Genomic DNA, 19,620 nt, shown 5'->3' on the forward strand with positions numbered 1-19,620 from the left:
TTAAGTGACTGACTTCAGCTCAGGTCATGATCTCACGGTTCATGAGTTCAAGCCCCGTGTTGGGCTCTGTGCAGACAGCTCAGAGCCTAGAGCCTGCTTCGGATTCTGTGTCTCCCTCTCTCTCTGCCCCTTCCCCCCCCCTTCTCTCTCTCTCTCTCTCTCTCTCTCTCTCAAAAATAAATATTTAAAAAAATATTTTTTTAAACCCTATATTTAAAAATAGAAGAGTTGAATGATGTTTAAGACTGTCACTCTGTGATCCCTAGAGATAAGTCATGGATGATGTTCTAAGCCCTTGGTGTTGACTATTTTCTAAGAATCATTTAAAAAATGAAATGACTATGGAACCAGCAAATATTTATTACTCCCATATTACGTGTATAGGGATCCTGCTAGGCACTGGAGGCAATGATATAATGGTTTAGGCTGGCAAGCTAGAAACGGTCCTAGGCAATATATGATTAATTATCAAATGAATTCTCCACATGAAGGTCTTAGTAGGAGATGGAGAAGAAGCTTTAGACTAGGCAAAGCTTTACTAAGGAAATGGAATTTGAATGAATCTTTTTGGAATGGGTAAGATTTGGATAGATTGAGAGGAGAGAAAGGGACAAATTTTGTATGTTGAAGATAATATAATAGATTACTGTTTCGAATAGTTTATTCATCAAACCCATAGGGAGTGTTAATTTTGTATGTGGGGACATTGAAGTTCAATAAAATTATTTTTCTTTTTTTTTTTTTTTTTTTTTAATTTTTTTTTTTTTCAACGTTTTTTATTTATTTTTGGGACAGAGAGAGACAGAGCATGAACGGGGGAGGGGCAGAGAGAGAGGGAGACACAGAATCGGAAACAGGCTCCAGGCTCTGAGCCATCAGCCCAGAGCCTGACGCGGGGCTCGAACTCACGGACCGCGAGATCGTGACCTGGCTGAAGTCGGACGCTTAACCGACTGCGCCACCCAGGCGCCCCATTATAAAATTATTTTTCTAAGGTCATACAATTGGTAAGTGATAGGGCCTGGATATGGATCCAAGTTAGTTTAACTCCGAAGCCCATCTTTTTCCATTATGTGCCCTATTGTTGAATTAGCAATAAAATCTAAATTTCAGGGGCGCCTGGGTGGCTCAGTCAGTTAAGGATCCAACTCTTGATTTTGGCTCAGGTCATGATCTGTTAGCTGTTAGCGCAGATCCCGCTTGGGATTCATTCTCTCTCTCTCTCTCTCTCTCTCTCTCTCTCTCTCTCTCTGTCTCTCTCATTCACCTGCCCCTGCCTAGTGTATGCATACATGAACACATTCTCTCTCCCAAAGATAAATAAACTTTTTAAAAAATCTAAATTTCAGTATAAGTTGAGCAGTAGATGCTTTCTTGGATGTTTATTCATTATGCTTGCTCAAAACTTAATCTCTTCTAGTAGTGAATCTCACTATATGAAGATTGGGATAGCGCTCTCCATTCTGTATTGGTACTTTTTAAAGGTGGGGGGAGGTGGTCGATGAGGAACACACTTTGGAAAGACATTGATAAAGAGTAGTGTGTTCTTGGTGCTGCTGTGTTGACACCTAATTAGAAGTCAATATTGCAAACATAATGACCTAGCCAATTGCTGAACTGACTGCCCAAGTGACACAGTTAGAGTCCCCAGGTAGTAACAGAAGATAAGAGTATTATTTGCCTGTCCAGTGCCACACAGACACAATGTTTGCATTAGCATGCAAATGCTGAAGTAGATTCTTCAAGGCTTGTTTCTAAGCTACTTCTAGCCTAGGTGGCTAAGGTTAATATATCATAAAATTTGGTGTAAAACCAGTCTTCCTAACTACAAATGCATTTAGAGGAAATAGCTTTTCCTTCCTGAAAAACAAAAGAGGTGTTAGGTTAGAGCGCCACGTGAGAAGGCAGGTAAAATATTTCTCCCCACACAGGCATATATTAGCCAGCTTCTTAAAAGCCATGACCAAAGTTATCCTGATATTTGCAGTTTCTCCATGCTGTATTTTGGATGATCTGTTTCTCCTTCCTTTCTGTGTCTTTAATGAGCAGATAGAGTAATACCTTATCTCACAAGGTGATTGGATTTTTTTTCTGTGTATTATATCCATTTTGATTTGTATTTGGCCAATGGTATGATATATTAAATAGCTTATATTTGTCTGTAGGTGTTTCATATATATATTTCTTAATGTGGAGAATCACAAATAGCTATGTGGAAAGCTTCAACCAGCCTGATTACAGTGGATGTGCAATTGGATTGAGGAATGTGTACTCAGAGCTTATGATCACTGGCCCGGTTGAGTCTGGGTGATGCATGTGGCTTTCCAGGGATGCTGCTATTTACATCTGTTAATGGCCCTTCTTGATGGCCGGTTCCCCAATGAGGTGATATGCAGCAGCCTGGGGATGAGGGACCAAGGCTGCAGATGTGGCTGGGCTCCATTAGGCAGGACCAGGAATGCTCATCTGGTAGGCTTTGTGTTTGGGAGCAAGTTGGGGGGGGGGGGTGAGAGTGCAGTGGGGGGCAGGAGGGAGACAGAAAGAAATAGGGGGAAAAAAGGAATGGAAAACATTACTTATCCGGGTATAGGGAAACAGACAGGCAGGCATGAAAAACTGCAGCTGTAACTGGGGTATGAGTGAATAGAAAAGAAATGGAACTAGCGAATAAACAAGTAGAAGGATTGACTAGATCTCATATAGAAGGGGATTAAAAGAAGAGAGGGCTGTGAGGGTTTGGGAAGAGACGTGTCACCCTTGCCTTTGAAGTCAATATCATTTATTTGTGTGGCTGGTCAGATGCTACTGAACAGAGAGTAGAGATTTACATATATCATTCCTTGCATGCTTTGGTTTTGTGGTGCTGGGAGAAAGTGGCAAGAGATGCTCAGAGCGAGGATGCAATGTTGAGCTATAGTGAATTCTTGCAGAGGATACCTGAAGCTAGCCAGTAAAGAATGTTGCTGTTATTCCTATCAAATGCTGTAGAACAGTCAAAGGACCCAGGATCACAGAAGTTGTATAGTCCATGAAAGATGATTCTCCTCTCCTCTCATGTGTAAGAAGTCTCTCAGAAAGAATCTCACTGAAGATGGAACTAGTGTCTTAGTAGATAGGGTAGCAAGCTAGGGAGTTTTGGATGTAATTCCCTGCAGCATGGCATTCTCCCACACATATCTTGAGTGCATTTAGACTTTGGTTTTTCCATCTTTTTTAAGCAGGTCCAAAGAAGGAATTGAAACAACTGTGAAATACATAGTAAGCCAGCTGTTCTCACCATAACCTAGAGAGGTATGCTAGAATGTTTGTTATAGTTTCCCACAGGAAACTTGGCTCTTTAGCAGGGCATATCTTTACATGGAGGCTGTGTCTAGGTATAGTCTGATACCTTCATGGAGCCTGAAAAAAAATTCTACAGGTAAGAGGCTTCTATTTATTTGTTTGTCTGTGCCTTTGCAGATTGGCATGGTAGCTTGGAAAATGACCCTTAAAAGTCCTGAATATCCAGAAGGCCGAGATATCATTGTTATTGGCAATGACATCACATACCTAATTGGGTCCTTTGGGCCCCAGGAGGATTTGCTGTTTCTCAGAGCTTCTGAGCTTGCCAGGGCAGAGGGTATCCCACGCATCTTTGTAGCAGCCAACAGCGGAGCACGAATTGGACTGGCAGAGGAAATTCGTCATATGTTTCACGTGGCCTGGGTAGATCCTGAGGATCCTTACAAGGTACAGACTAAGAAAAGATAAAACTTCAAGACAGTATATCGTGTTGTGTGTGTGTGTGTGTGTTGTGTGTGTCTACACATGTAAAGAGGTGGGGGAAAGGGAGAGGTTTAAGTTCAAAAGTCCGCACGCACAGTGAGCTATAACCATGTTGGAGACAAATTGTGTCTCAATATATTCACCAGGTTTTTTCTCCAGCTTTGAAACAGATTGCTGTTTCTTGAGTTGAACACCAGAAGAAATAAATATGCATTCATCATGGGACATGTTAAGCCAGAAATGCCTATCTTTAAACTATTCCACTGTGGCTTCCATGACTTAATGGTCATTTACTAAAGCGCTTATATCCTCAGCTTCTTCTCTACTTGAAATCTGCCTGTCCTCTAAAGACTCTGCTTGCCCTAGCTGTCTTACAGAGTGATTGATCTCTGTCTTTCTCTTGTACCACTGAACCTAGAGGGGGAAGAGTGTCTTCTTTGTGCCTCATTGCTACTTTCAGACCCTTTTCCCTTCTTTCTCTCTGAAAACCCCCATATATATATATTTTTTTTTTAGTGTTTATTTATTTTGACAGAGAGCAAGAGAGCGGAAGAGAATCCCAAGTAGGCTGCACACTATCAGCCTACTGTGCTCACAAACCATGAGGTCATGACCCAAGCCGAAATCAAGAGTCAGATACTTAACCAGCTGAGCCACCCAGGCTCCCCTGAAACCCCCACCTTTGAATTTCATGTCATCAGACTGTGCCAAACCACCACTTATTATAGTGGTCCCCAACTCTGGTCACTCCTCATTCTTTGCATCTTTTAGTTGTTGGCACATTGTCATTCTCCAATACAACTAGCCCTGTTATAATTCTTAGTGACTACTATATCCATATAGATGATCCATTCCATAATCCAGCATCTTAGATCCTTGACTTCCTATCTTTTACTCCAGCTCAGCCTCTTCTTCACCATAATCTTAATTTCAACCATCCCTTTCTTTGCCACCCCTTCATCCTATCTTTCCCACTCATTTTCTGTAGTATACCAAGTCCAGCAATCCTTTGAACCCTCCAGAATCTGCAACTGTTGATCCTACAACCTTTCTTCTGTCCTTCACTCCCTCTTAACATCCTTATTTCATTCCTGTCTGCTTGCATTCCAAGTTCAATGATAGGTTAATCATATTATAATGACCACATTTTCTACACCCTCAACTTTTTTCCCTCTTTCCTCATCCTCATTCTGCTTACTTTATCTCTTTACAAAAACCTTGTGTAAATCCAGTACTCTCCATGTACTCACATACATGAACCTGCTTAGCCGAACACTGATGGAGAAAAATACCCACTGCTGTTGACTGGTCTTACTTTCAGTTCAAGTTTATGAACTTGAACAATGGACAGTTTCACATCTTCCCCTCTCTCCTTAAAACTCCAAAACCCTCTTGCTCCATCCTCCTTCTTAGCTAACGACCTTGCTCCCCAGTTCACTGAGCAAATGGAAGCAATGAGAAGAGAGCATCCACAAGCTCTCACGTGTCTGCATCTGTGCCTTTATTCTCTGCCATCTCCCTGTACTCTGGATAGACAGTCCCTGCCCCTGTCCAAAGCCAGTCACTCCTCTTGGACATTTACCCTTTCCATCTTAAATCATCACTTTTTCCCTGTACCAAATCTACCCCTTTAGCTTACAAATACTTAGCCCCCAATCACTACCTTTATTGACAGCAAAGCTTCTTAAGAGCATTGTCTCTTCTTGCTATCTCCAGACACTCTCCCCTCACCTCAGGTAGGCTTGCACCCTCACCGGCGCCTGTACTGCTTTTGTCAGGGTCACCATGGATTCCATACGGTTAAATTCTGTCATGAATCTTAGTCTTCGTTTGAGTTACTCGATGCCATAGCAGCATTTGACACAGTTGGTCACTTCTCCTAGAGTGAGAAATTTTGTCTGTTTTGTTCATTCCTGTTTTTCCTTTGCCTAGAACAGTACCTTTCACATAAGAGGCACTCAATAAATACATGCTGACTGACATACTAAGGACCCTCCACACTACAAGGTTCTTGTCATAAGTCATACAAATTCAGTGACAGATTCATGTCTTCCAGGTTGTGCTCACTGTGGGACAAATTCATTGAGTTAAGTGGTGGCATAATTTCTCATAGTATTTAAAACATCTTCCTCTGTTTACCTTTTTTTTTTTTTTTTTTTGCCTGAATGACTAATTCCTTTAAGTTAAACACATGTATCCTGTAACTCTATTTTGTGAGCATGTGTATGTATTTGTAAAAATAATTACAAAAAGCTAGTATAAATTTTTAAATGTAAATGGGAATTATAAGTTGTTTATTTAAAAATGCAAAAGGCAGGGACACCTGAGTGGCTCAGTCAGTTAAGTATATGGCTTTGGCTCAGGTCATGATCTCATGGTTCTTGAGTTTGAGTCCTGCCTTGGGCTCTGTGCCAACAGCTCAGAGCCTGGAGCCTGCCTCAAATTCTGTGTGTGTGTCTCTCTCTCAAAAATAAACAAGCATTAAAAATTTTCTTAATAAAAAATAATAAAAATGCAAAAGGCATGAATTCAGTATTCATTGATGATTATCACTGTATATGATGATTATCACTGTATAGAATTCTGGTTTTAATATTGCCTTCCCATTTTTGTGATCCTCTCAATTATCTCTTACCATTTACTTTCTTTTTTTTTAAATCTGTTTATTTATTTTTTGAGAGAGCATGCACACATGCACATGAGTCGGGGAGGGATAGAGAGGGAGAGACAGAGAATCCCAAGCAAGCTCTGCACTGTCAGCACAGAGCCCAACGTAGGGCTTGATCCCATGAACTGTGAGATCATAACCTTAGCTGAAATCAAGAGCTGGACACTCAACTGACTGAACCACCCAGAAAACCCCATTGGATTTGAAAAAGTAAATAATACTAATCCACACATTTCTTTAATTTTGTGTTGATATCATTAATAGAGGTGGCACAAAAGATCAGAAATTACCCTTTAAAAACCTGATGAAAATGAAATGGTTGGAATATATTCGCAGTTGTAGCTACAAGATAGCTTAATTCAAAGACAGTCAGTGACTAGAGAAATAGGCACTTCCATCTTTCAAAGGAGAACTGTCTATGCTAGTATTCTGTTAGAGTGATGTGACAATTTAAAGCTAGCTTTGGAACAAGCTGTGTTATGCATGCTTTGCTATGTCCTCTGGTTATGTGATGATGGCAAATAATGAGTTAAAAACTATTTGTACTTCACAGGGATACAAATACTTATATCTGACCCCTCAGGATTATAAGAGGGTCAGTGCTCTCAACTCTGTCCACTGTGAACATGTAGAAGATGAAGGAGAATCCAGGTAGGTGTATATGTATCAGAATTATTTAGCCATGGATTAAAGAAAGGTGAATATGATCATTTCTTCCTCACTGTCCTGCTGATCATGACCTTGAAAGAGCAATGAAGATTGCTTATTATATAATCTGGAGGTCCGAGGTTTGTATCATAGCTCTACCACTAATTAACTGAAAGACCTTATCTTACTGATTAAGGTTTTTAAATTATGTTTATATTATTTATTCATTTTAGAAAAGTTGGAATATCTAAACAATTATGAAGAAATAAAAATTAGCTACAAACCTACTGAGAAAGAACGTTATTAATGTATACTATAGTCTTGCTGTCTTTTCTGTATATATATGACTTTGTTCTACATAATCAGAATCACAATAGAAAAACTCTTGTTATTTGCACTTTTCACTAAAAACTATTTTGGGGAAATTTTGTATATTCTTAAAATATTATTTGAGATTATGTTTAAGGGCTTGATAATATTTTATGATAAAATTTTATTTATTTAATAATAAAATAAATTTTATCTTTTTTGAACATTCAGACTAATTCCAACTTTTTACTACTATATTCCTCGGCTGAGTGTTCTTTTAAATAAACTTTTAGGAATATCTATCATTATTCCCTTTGACCTATGTAAAAAGTAGAATTACTGGTCAAAAAATATGTCCATTTTAAAGATATTTTTGATAATTTCAGATTGCCCTCCCAAGATCCGTACTCCACCAGCAATATATGACAGTGCATTCTTCCCCTTTAATTTTTCTCCACTCTTGCCAATATTGACTATTGTCAATTAATAAAATAGGATAAAAATAGCAATTATTTTAACTGGTATTTTTGAATACTAGTGAGGTTTACCATTTTTACAGTCTGTCTGCAAGTACTTTCAGAATGTTAATCAACTATTACAATACCAATTATTGAGTAATTCGTACTTTCCTCACTTTTATAATAATCTTAATTCAGTTACTAGGCTTTGTATCAGTTTTTTGTGCTGTCTATTCTTGGGGTAATGCCACATTATTTTAACTGTTGTAATGGGGCAGATTTCCTCGCATTCTTAATTTTTCCCCATTTTATTGACTCTTTTTGTCTTTTTGTATTAGTTTCATTGTTTTTAATTACCAAAAACTTTCCATAATGATTTTGATTCAAGTTACATTAAGTTTATTAATTAATTTAGGAAATCTGACATCTTCATAATTATTAACTCTTCCCAAGAAAAAACATGGCACGTTTTTCCTTTTTTCAACTGTATTTTTAAAAATTTTGTGGTTTTCTTCATACAGGTTCCCACTCTGTCTTGGTTCATAATACCCTTGCTGTCTCAATAATTTTTTCACAGCAACTTTGAGCTAAAAGATATACCTAATATTTCTGTTTATTAAGTAGTCAGACCCAGAGATAAGTATTGATACTCTAATAAATTAATAGTTATTTGAAAATATAATACACATAAATTGAAAGTTTTTTCACTTTTAAATAATTACAGTTACTTACTAATGGGATATTTACATCTATATGAACTCTCAAAACTTGGATTTAGCTCGGATGTAGCCACCATTGTTTCTTGTTCTGCATTGATTTTTGTGTAGGACTTGGTTTTTTTGTTTTTGTTTTTATTTTTCCAGAGAAACTGTGAAAACCCAGCATTGCAAAGATAAAACATTGTCAAAAGGAATGTAGCATTATGTAATGTTTAAAAATGAACCACGTAATGCTGGTAGTTAACATGGGATCCAACAGATATTATATATCATAGTGTTTTTCTAAAATATTTAAAATATCCTGCAGTGCCCCTGGCAGTTGACTGTGTCACCTGAGGTACTGTGGTGCACAGTGTAGGTACAAAATGGAGTTTGCCATTTTTAAAATGTTTATGCCTAAATATTTTGCATTTTTAAAATTTATTTTTAATTTTTTTATTTTAGAGAGAGAGAGTGGGAGCAGGGGAGAGGAACAGAGGAAGAGAGAGAAAGAATCTTAAGCAGCTCCAGGTTCAGCATGGAGCCTAATGTGGGGCTCAGTCCCACAACCCTGGGATCATGACCTGAGCCAAAATTAAGAGTCAGACGTCTCTTCAACCAACTGAGCCACTCAGGCACCCCTATTTTGTATCTTTTCTTGCTATTCTGATTGGGATTCTCCCTCCCCATTATATTTTTTAACTCTTTATTACTGATATTTTAGAAAGCTATTGATTTTACATATTTTTTTGTTAAAGCAAGTCATTTTTCTTCTCTAAGTTTTAGTTTCCCCATCTGTAAGATGAAGATCAAGTAAATTAATATTTGTAAAGTTGTTGGCACAGCACTGAGTACATAGTAAGCAGTCAAAAATCCTGGCTGCTATTATATGTAATAATGGAGAGGATATTACCTATCACACTGGATTGTTGTGAGGATCAAAAATTTTATATATATATATAAAATACTATCTATCTGTATATCTATATATACCCTATACAAAGTGTATACACTATATATGTATTACACTATACAAAGATTTTTATTACAAATAACATTAAAATTTGGTACTACTTTAAGGAATGATAGTCTCAATAGTAGAAGACTCAGATCATAGAGCAGAAAATGGGAAATTTGTATTCTTTTTCATGTAATACAAAGGGAGAAGATGCCACTTAACAAGTCATGAATACCTGTGAAGCAATATGTAATCCTTAGGAGGGAAAAGATCTGCTTTGCAGGGACGGCTGACTATGCCCATGAGTGTTTGTGACTATATAGCATGTGAGCCTTCTGGAAAGGACACATTAACCCTCCCTCCAATTATTGTGGCTCATTAACCCCTTAAGGGAGATTAGCTTTACCTGTAACATAACTCTAGAATTTAGAGCCTAGATACAGAGCAAAAGGAAGAATGGAGAATTCCTGGGAGAGGCTAAAAATAGAAAGGCCGGGGAATCTGAGAAGCAGAAATGCAAAGCCAGAGGCCAACAGCATGGGCAAAGCAAAAGAATTGGTGGAAGGTTAGAAGTAAGGAAAGAAGGGAACAGAGAAATATGGGGGCAAAAAAGTAGTTTAAGAGCCACTATGGGATATTTATTATTTCAATTTATAAAACTATGCCTGGTGCCAAGCTTTCTGGGTACACACGGAACTGTAAATAATATATGCCCATCTCTGCTTCCAACTTTATATTTTTCCTCTCTTTTATTAGTTCCATTCCCCATCTCCCACTTCCCATTATCAGCTATCACTCCTAATCCCCTGCCGAGAAGACAGACGAGTGGCTCCCGCTGGATCCACAAGATGGTTTCTGGACAACTTGGCCAGCATTTCACTTCCATGCACATTCTACTTGCCCCTCTATTCAAAAGACTAGAGCCAGGATCCCTCTGTGTATGCACTTGATATTCACAAAGAGCAGGAATGGGAGTGCACTGTTTTGATCTTGCCCTTCATCCCTGTCTTGGAAAGAGAAAGGATTTTTTGACTTGAGAAATTGGCCTGAGCATTCTCACTATGCCTCTGGACTTTTTTATTCCTTTGTAACATGTATCAAAAATTATTGATTTAATGGCTGTTGCTGATTATAGAGAGATATACAGTCGCCCTGCTTTTAAGAAACTTGTTCTAGAAAGTAAGAGAGGGCATCTAAAATCAGAGCGCCATCTATGTGTCAAGCCCTCTTTGTTCCTTTAATTTAACTTTCGTGTCAACCCTTAGAGGTAGACACCATTATCTCCATCTTATAGAAGTTACTATTATCTCCAGAGTTACATGGCTGTATGTGTCAGAGCAGGGTTTTAAACCTGTCTACTTAATTCCAGATTTTTCTCTTTCCACTATACCATATTGCTTCCAGAAGAAAATAGGCACCAAGCTAAGAAGGAAAGATACATGAATGAAAAGTATAAGAAGAGTATAGAGCCCTGGCATTAAATAAGCTTTCAGTATGCTTTTAGCAGCCTTTTAATAGTGATTATTCTTTTAGTGGATTGTTGTTCTTGTGTTTAACCTTTATAATTTGGCATGGCTATATCCAATAGGTACAAGATAACTGATATTATTGGGAAGGAAGAGGGACTTGGAGCAGAGAACCTTCGAGGCTCTGGAATGATTGCTGGAGAATCCTCATTGGCCTATAATGAGATTATCACCATCAGCTTGGTAAATCTTATCAGAATGTGAAATTTTTGAAGAACTGACTGTGGCTAGGAGTTTTTTTGGTCCGATCTCTGCCATTCAGTCCCAAATGAGAACATTTCTTAAAAATTATCTACAATATGATTTTAATTGTGCATGATAATGTAAATAATTGAATTTCCTAGAAAAACCTAGCACCTCATTTTAGCCTTTAGTTTAACTTATTTCTCTAAATATTCTACGAGAATTTTAATAGCTTGAATTTCTTCTCTTAACTACTTTTCTTGTTCTTACCTCTAGTATAGATGCCAAGCATCTATGAAATGGGAAGAAGTATAAGAGAAATAAACAGCCTATGAACCTTTGTGTCTAATCCCCTTTGGTCCAATTCAGTGAATTCTGTACCTTCTTTTCTTTGACCAGGAAATTGTGGGGCTTTTTTAACATTGTTATTAATCAAGCAAACTTTCTAAAAAGCAATTTTTTTTTTCTATTAATGTAGATTTTATACATTTGTACCTTAGTTCTTACAGCTTGGGAGGGGACATAAATCTGTGACATGTAGAATTTATTCTCTCTCTCTCTCTCTCTCTCTCTTTAATTTATTCTTTTTTAAGGTTACATGCCGGGCTATTGGGATTGGAGCTTACCTTGTCCGGCTGGGACAGAGAACCATCCAGGTTGAAAATTCTCACTTAATTCTGACCGGAGCTGGAGCTCTCAACAAAGTAAGTTTCTAGAGTCTGAGTGAAGTGTGTGAAGCTGTATGAAGATGATTGTGAATTCTTAATTCAAGATTCTGATTGAGGAGAAGCCTTTCAGTCCATGCCTCCCTGAATCTATTCCCCTCTATCTCCATCTTTCCTGCCCATTGCCTTGCTTACCTAATCATTCATTCATTCATTGTATTCAACAAGTATTTTGAGTACCTACTCTGTGCCAGGCACTGTTCCAAGTTCTGTGGATATGTTCATGAACAATCCATGTAGAATTCTTGCTCTGAAGGGCTTACGTTCTAGTGTTTCTAGGAAGAGAATTAATTGAATGCTTTTTTTCTACCCTCCTTTCCTTTCTTTTATCTATGAGTAAGTGAAGAGATCTATTCCCAGATGTGGAGCTGTCTCTGAAACATCTTCTGAACATGTTGACAATATCATTTTAATGTTCTGAGAAATTTGTGAATGTAGAGGAAGTAATTGGTAAATATTGAATGGAAAGATGGGTAGATGGATGCATGGATGAATTTCTGGGAAAGGGTATGACAGAGATTTATCATCCCTTCAAAAGAAATTCTTGTGCCTTTTCAATTCAAGCTCACGGGCTTTTCCAAAGGAAAAAAAAAATGGTTGGTGAGGTCACCGCTTGTAAGAGTGAAAACTATCTAAGTATACCTGAATATACAAAAGACAGTGTAGTTCTGACTTCTCTGCAGACATAGGAAAATTATTTTCTCTCCAGAGCCAGGAATGTGTAATAGTCTAGGACTGGTTGGCTGACCTTGTGCAACTCATGTAACCTCTCAGCTCCTCAGCTTTCTTTGTCTGTCAAAGGGGGATAATAACTTACACGCTTAAATGATACAGTGGAGATCAAATGAGAAATCATAAGCAAAAGTACCTAGCACTTGGCACAAAGTGTTGGTCCTCATTACAATTTCAGTTCCCTTTTCTTCTCTCTTATACGATTTGATGATTTATCTTGTGGAGTTATATACACGCTGAATTGTATCAACTACTGGGTTTACTGGACTTGTGCAAACTTTATCAAGCCTTGACTTTGCAGTGGAAGGATAGGAAGTAAGTGTCCTGTTACCTCATTTTTTAAAAGTGGATATATCCATTGGTCCAATTAGCTTTTGGAGATGTCAGAAATGAGGAGAATCGTCTGATGCAGTTTGCTCTCTGCATTCCTTAAGAGGTCTGTATCCTTCTCTGGGCTTGCTTTTCCCTCCAAGGAAAGGCAGAGCTGTGCTAACAATGGCAAACTTGCATACCCCACTCCCCTTTAGGAGAGTAGCTTAAAAATAGACATTGTGAACTGCCACTACTGAAGGAGATTATTGCAGTGGGAGAAACTGCTGAGAGTCTTAATTTTTTTTTTAAGTTGCTCTTTTGGATACCTTCTTAGGATGAGATATTGATGAATGTCGCAAAGAATTGTAGGTATGATTATCTGTAAAGATGGAATTTAAAAAAGACACGAGGATTCCCATACCTGGACAGAGAGCTAATTTCTGAAGGGTATTTCATTACATTTTCTTATTTTCTCCCTATGAACATGTTATACACAAAGAATAATACACAAAGCAAAAGTATTGTTACTACTACTGGGGAGTTTTGTTTGTTTGGTTTTTGTTTTTTGCCTAAAAACTTGCCAGTTGAATTTCATTTGTGTCATAAAGGAAGCATTAGGGAATTTTTCTTAAAATCTAGTTGAATTGTTCTGATGAGATTTATTATGTTCCCCTTCTTCCTAGCCTGCAGGGCTGCTTGTTAAAGGAGAAGTGTGGTTGCAGGGGAAAGGACAAGGAAAGCTGCAGCTGTAACTTACCAAACAATGCTCATTTCCAGAAGGACATGATCATTTGTAGCTGAAGGGAGTGATCAAGTTATAAAGGTTACCTAATCCTGCTCTGCCTGCTTCACTGTCTTCATGTCAGTGCCTCTTAAGTACACAGACGTGTTGTTGGAAGACACCCGATTTCATGCAAATTCATTCAGAACGTCCTGTCTGCCCCTTTGCCTATCCAGTATGAAAAAGGAAACTATACGGAAGCTGCAAGCATAGATTGCTCCCTCTGACTCACTCCTTTTGCATGTTTCGTCTTTGTGTGTACTAGTATCTTTCAACATCTCTGTGTGCCTTTCTGTGGGAATGTCTCTTATGGGTGTGTGCAGGTTACTTTGAGTGCGTGTCTCTTCCTGCGTGAGTGCTGGTCTCTCTTGTCTCTTTGTGTCTGTATCTTGCTTCCAGATCCCTCTCTTTCTCTCCGTGTGCCTCCCTGAGTATCCATATGTGAGAAAGTCTTTGTGTGTGTCTGAAAACACTGTAGAACCTCCTTAAGCCTTGACTATTTTGCTCGAGTATGCGTGTACCTGTGCAAAGTGGAAATGTAGGTGGTATATGCAAGCTTTTAGACTGTAAACATTTGACCCCCGCCTTTTTGAGTCTTCATCCTTTATGTTAAACATTGGGGTGAAGAATAGGGAAGGAGGGGTGTGCAGAGGTTGTAGGAAAAAAGAAATCTGTGTGTGCAAGTGCCGATCCCGTTGACCCCTTTGAAAATTGAAATAATGATAATGCGCGTCTCCTGACTGCATCAAAGTATCAGCACATCAAAAGCCAGGAGGCATGAAATGCAAATGATAAAGTGAAAGCAGATGGATTGTGCATGATCGCCTGATGCCCAATGAATTTTAAAAGGTGCTGGTTTGCAAGGGGGGGTAGGGTGGGGGTGGGGGTTGGGGGTGGGGGGACTGAAATAAACACGTTATCCCTGCAATTTTTTTTTTGTTCTTGACGCTCACTCCTGACAATATTTTTTCACACTTGAGTGAACACCCACTCCATCTCTCTCTCCCTTTCTCCCTCTCTCTTTCTCTCTCTTTCTCTCTCCTCTCCAATTCCCCCCCGTCCCCCCCAACCTCTTACACGTCTCAGGTCATGTCGCTGCAGCTCCGGTGGAAATAATAAGATATAAACCACGAGGTTGTTATTTGCATAGAAATAGCATGGAGCCCCAGGCAGCAAGGGAGAAGGACACAGGGATCATTTGTCTAAAATTTTAATGAAAACTTTTGCTGAGGCAGAGATTTTTTTGAAACTTTCTTTCTCCCTGCTTTTCTCCTCCCCTCCCCACCCCCAACCCCCCCATCACTGATTTGACTTAACATGGTTCAATTTGAAGAGAAAGGGTTGACACACCACATATCATACTTCTGTAATACAGCAACATGTAAATTGTTTGTTCCTTTAATAGATATGAAGCTGGAGAGACACACATTCCCAACTTAATACATTGCATGTATGTGTCAAGCTTTTATGGCTACACTCCATCTCAGTGCACACGTGATGTTGCCTGTCGTTAGCCGACCTGTTTTTAATTAGTTCAGACCTTCCTACCTTTTTGCTTCCAAAGACTCTTACTTTGTAAAGGATTTCTTTCTGTAGCCAACAGTAGTAACCTGCAAATAAAATATAAATGCTCTGGCAGTTTCCTGTTTTTTACTTTCAGTGGTTTTACTGTACATTTACACATTTTATTCACAGGCACTGTCCTTTGCCACTGTGTCTTTTGTTCCAAGTGCTTCCTGCATTCATATTTTTATCCCTTTCCCCCTGTTATCTCAGTATTTGTATATTCTCTTTCCTTGTCTACCTTGTTCTCTGTTGCCTGTAGTTATTTGTAAAACATTCAAAATATTACCAAGTTGAGGAGGGGTGTAGTATCTGGGTTTTCATAAGTGCCGCAGAAGATTTGCTATTTGAACAAAAGGCATTGGGCTGGTGATTAGAAGCAGTCTGGATGACTCTATTTGAAACTTAAAATCAACATCAGTCCAGCCCCTTGCTACCTTCTGGGGTGGGCTAGTGGTGTCAAGGCTGTTTTACAGATCGGAAGACTACAACAGTAAGAGGTAAAGTGACTTGGTTCCATTGGCAAAGACTAAATCTGCATCAGAACATGAACTTCCATGTCCTCAAGTTTTATTCAAGATGGGCTCAGTCCTAGGGTGCGTGGGTGGCTCAGCTGGTTAAGTGTCTGACTCCTGATTTCAGCTCAGGTCATGATCTCACAGTTCATGAGTTCGAGCCCCACACCGGACACTGCGCTGACAGTGCAGAGCCTGCTTGGGATTCTCTCTCTCCTCTCTCTCTCTCTCTCTCTCTCTCCCCCTCCCTCTACCTCACTTGCTCTCTCTCTCTCTCTCTCTCTCAAAAATAAATAGAGGCGCCTGGGTGGCTCAGTCAGTTGGGTGTATGACTTTGGCTTAGGTCATGATCTCACGCTCGGTTCGTGGGTTCAAGCCCCGCGTTGGACTCTGTGCTGAGAGCTCAGAGCCTGGAGGCTGCTTTGGGTTCTGTGTCTCCCTCTCTTTCTGCCCCTCACCCACTCGCACTCTGTCTCTCTCTCTCTCAAAAATAAATAAACATTAAAAAAATTTTTTTTTAATAAAAAAACTTAAAAAAAAAAAAAAGATGAGCTCAGTCCCCTCTGCTTAGTATCCACAAGGCCTGGTCATTTCCCTTTTTGTCCAAATGTCATGGGCATGATGACATAAATAAGAGAAGCTTGTAAGGGTCTGCTATTTCATGCCCCCCCCAAGGTAGAAGACCATAGGTTCTTAGCTCTACAAACTGTAGGCTGTAGGTGGCAGATTTCTCAGAATGCCTCATTGAGTGGTAAGGCAGACCTGATGGATGTGATACTAACCTGCTGGAAGAGTGTCACGCTAGCCTGCCAAAGGCAGCAACCAGTGTGCTTGGGGAACTGGTAAGATAGATCCTTAAGGGGCTGAGACAGTTTGTACAGTCATAAACTTCTGAGTCAAGGTGCCATTGGATATTTCCAGTAACTTTCAGATTTACTTCCCCTATTCCACCATTCCTGTTTCTACGTAATGTCTCTAATACATAGGTGGTGGATAGGCTGGAAGGACCTAGAGTTGTAAGGTAACACTGATGTAGACCAGAGCCAGCTAGTCCTCACTCCATCCCCCAGACTTGAGGTATACCCAGAGAAATCAGGATTTTCAATTTATAGCCTGTCCTAATTGTGGAGGTAAGGCATGTACCAATGACTGTGAGAAATGGGATTATAGATTCGTTCAGGAGTTGATATGTGACATTTTAAAGCTTCTGCGTGGGGTGCCCAGGTGGCTCAGTCAGTTAAGTGTCCAACTTCAGCTCAAGTCATGATCTTGCAGTTCGAGATCTTGAGTTCAAGCCCTGCATTGGGCTCTGCGCTGACAGCTCAGAGCCTGGACTCTGTTTTCGATTCTGTGTCTCCCTGTCTCTTTGCCCCTCTCCTGTTCATGCTCTGGTCTCTCAAAAATAAGTAAACATTAAAAAAATAAATAAAAGATAAAACTTGTGCTTTAGGGAGGGGGGGGGATGCCATAATCTCATCTCCCTTACCAAGATCAGGCCCCTGTTTCCACTGAATCTGCCAGGAAAAAAGAAATTATATGATGGTGTGGCTAGGGCTATATATGTTAGGTCCGTAGGGCCCTAATTCTAATCTTGTTTTTGAGACTTGATGCAAGTCCTCTGGATCTCAGTTTGCAAACACATATTTTTATGTATTTGTGCAATATGAAATGTGAAGTCGTTGCTCACTCTGTTATGTGCAACATCAGAGCTCCTCCCACAAGCTTGTAGGACTGGGGACGTGCACTGTACATTCTCCATATGCACCCATGACTTTGTGACATGCAACATGAAAGAGTTACAGAGACTCAAGAAAGGAAGAAGAGGGGGCACCTGTCTGGCTCAATTGGTGGAGCAGGTGACTCTTGGTCTTGGGGTCATGAGTTTGAGCCTCACGTTGGGTGTAGAGATTACTTAAAAAAATAGTAAATGAATATTTTTTTGAAAAAAGGAGAGATTATTTAGCTCTTGCTGTGAGGCAGCATTGTAACTTCACATAATTTAAAGAGCATGGACACTAAAGCCCAGTTGCCTGGGTTTAATTCCTGGTTCTGCCACCTACTAGCTTGTGTGACCTTGGGCAATTTTCTTAGCTTTTCTGGGTCACAGTTGTATTAACTGTAAAATGAGGATAATAATAGTACCTATTTACCAGGTCTTATGAGGATTAAATGAGTTAATATAGGTAAGTCACTGACACTGTTGTAGTGTTCCCTAAGCTGAATTTAGGGTTCTTTCTCATTGCAACACATTGTCCAGACCCTGGAAAGGAAATTTAAACACAACATCTTTCTGATCCTTTGAAGGCAAAAATTCCTTTAAGAAAATGTTAAATGTCCGTCCTCGCCATGGCAGTACATTCATGTATTGACTTTCCCAATAGATGTTATCTAAAGACAATCACTGCACTTTGGAAAGCCATTAACGTCAGAGGCACCCTATTGGGTCCTGATAGGGCAGTATATGTGTCAGTCATCTGTCTACAGTAGTCCCTAAGGACTTGTTGATACAATAGCCCATAATCACTCTAAGGATCAGACCAGCAATTTGCATTTTTAAAAGTCCCTAACTACCTATTTTCACAATAGACAGTCCCTGTACTCCGGAAGCTCCAGATGGGATCGCTCTCCTTTTAAAGAGGGCATTTGAGCTTCCTTTCTGAGTAAGCCTCGCTTTAGCATTATGAATGAGTTCTCAGAAAGGATTGCTATGGGCACATCTTCTTAGTTTTCAAACCCTGGACCCCAATACCCACACACAAAATATGGGCAAACCCGCCCCCATTTTGTTTTTTCATTTGATGTTCCTCGGGTTTGGTAGAAAACTGTACCAGGTATGTTGGACTCCATCAGTGAGTCATGATCTGCCCTCAGCCTGATCTCCAGCTGTCTGGTTTAGAGATCTTGCAGGGTAGAATTTCCCTTCAGAGCTCCATTAGAGAAGTTGCCTCTGACTAAGAGAGCCCTGTGTGGGTACAGTGGCTTGGAAACTAATGACTTGGGAGAACCTAAAACAAGTATCAGTACTGAACTTCTAGATGGAGTGAGTGCTCTGAGGCCCTGCCTAGGGCATTAAATACAGACTCAGGAATTATTATGTTTGACAACCTATTATAAATGCTCAAACTTTTTGAAGTTAACAAAACTTTTAGGTTAAAAAAAAGGCAAACAAAAACTTTTCATCATTCCGCTCCCTGCATTTACTAGGTAAATAACTGGACTTTCTTCTGTTTGGGCCTCAATTTCCTTTTTATAAAATACATTTCCCACCCTAAGGTGAAGACCAGAGGATCTCTTAATCTTAAATTCTCTTGAATTTTTAGTATTCAGTTATGCTATATCTATTGATTTGTAGCCAGGGAACCATGTTAGGCTGGACCAGAGAGAGAATAGATTGGGAAGGAGGGTAGGTAGGGTCTAAAAGTTGCTACAGGGGTGCCTGGGTGGCTCAGTTGGTTAAGTGTCTGACTCTTGGTTTCATTTCAGGTCATGATCTAACAGTTTGTGAATTCAAGCTCTGCATCAGGCTCCGTGCTGACAGTGTGGAGTCTGCTTGAGAATCTCTGTCTCCCTCTCTCTCTGCCCCTCCCCGACTCACACAGTCTCTGTCTCTCTCAAAATAAATAAATAAACTTAAAAATATAAACAAAATAAAATAGTTGCTACATATTAGGGTGTTATATACTAGTGAGATTACATGTTAGTGATATATGAAGTTATTACATTGTAACAAGATTAGGAATAGGAGTTGTAAAGAATAGTAATTAAAACTTTGTTAATCT

General features: G+C 39.4%; 1 protein-coding gene across 21 annotated transcripts in view; it reads left to right on the plus strand.

Moving 5' to 3' along the window:
* ACACA (acetyl-CoA carboxylase alpha) overlaps window positions 1-19,620 on the plus strand; it is a 276,865-nt gene that overhangs the window by 193,891 nt on the left and 63,354 nt on the right. For 20 of the 21 annotated variants that reach the window (XM_060646608.3, XM_078437425.2, XM_081791233.1 and 17 more), the window contains 4 exons: window positions 3,460-3,729; window positions 6,987-7,084; window positions 11,093-11,213; window positions 11,807-11,917. In XM_060646608.3, coding sequence (XP_060502591.1) covers window positions 3,460-3,729; window positions 6,987-7,084; window positions 11,093-11,213; window positions 11,807-11,917 — 600 coding nt within the window. Of the gene's footprint in view, window positions 1-3,459; window positions 3,730-6,986; window positions 7,085-11,092; window positions 11,214-11,806; window positions 11,918-13,665; window positions 15,397-19,620 lie in introns of those variants that run through there. The other variant, XM_060646623.3, reaches the window with a different exon arrangement.

Source organism: Panthera onca, chromosome E1, assembly GCF_046562875.1.
Source record: "Panthera onca isolate mPanOnc1 chromosome E1, mPanOnc1 haplotype 2, whole genome shotgun sequence".
Classification (NCBI taxonomy): domain Eukaryota; kingdom Metazoa; phylum Chordata; class Mammalia; order Carnivora; family Felidae; genus Panthera; species Panthera onca.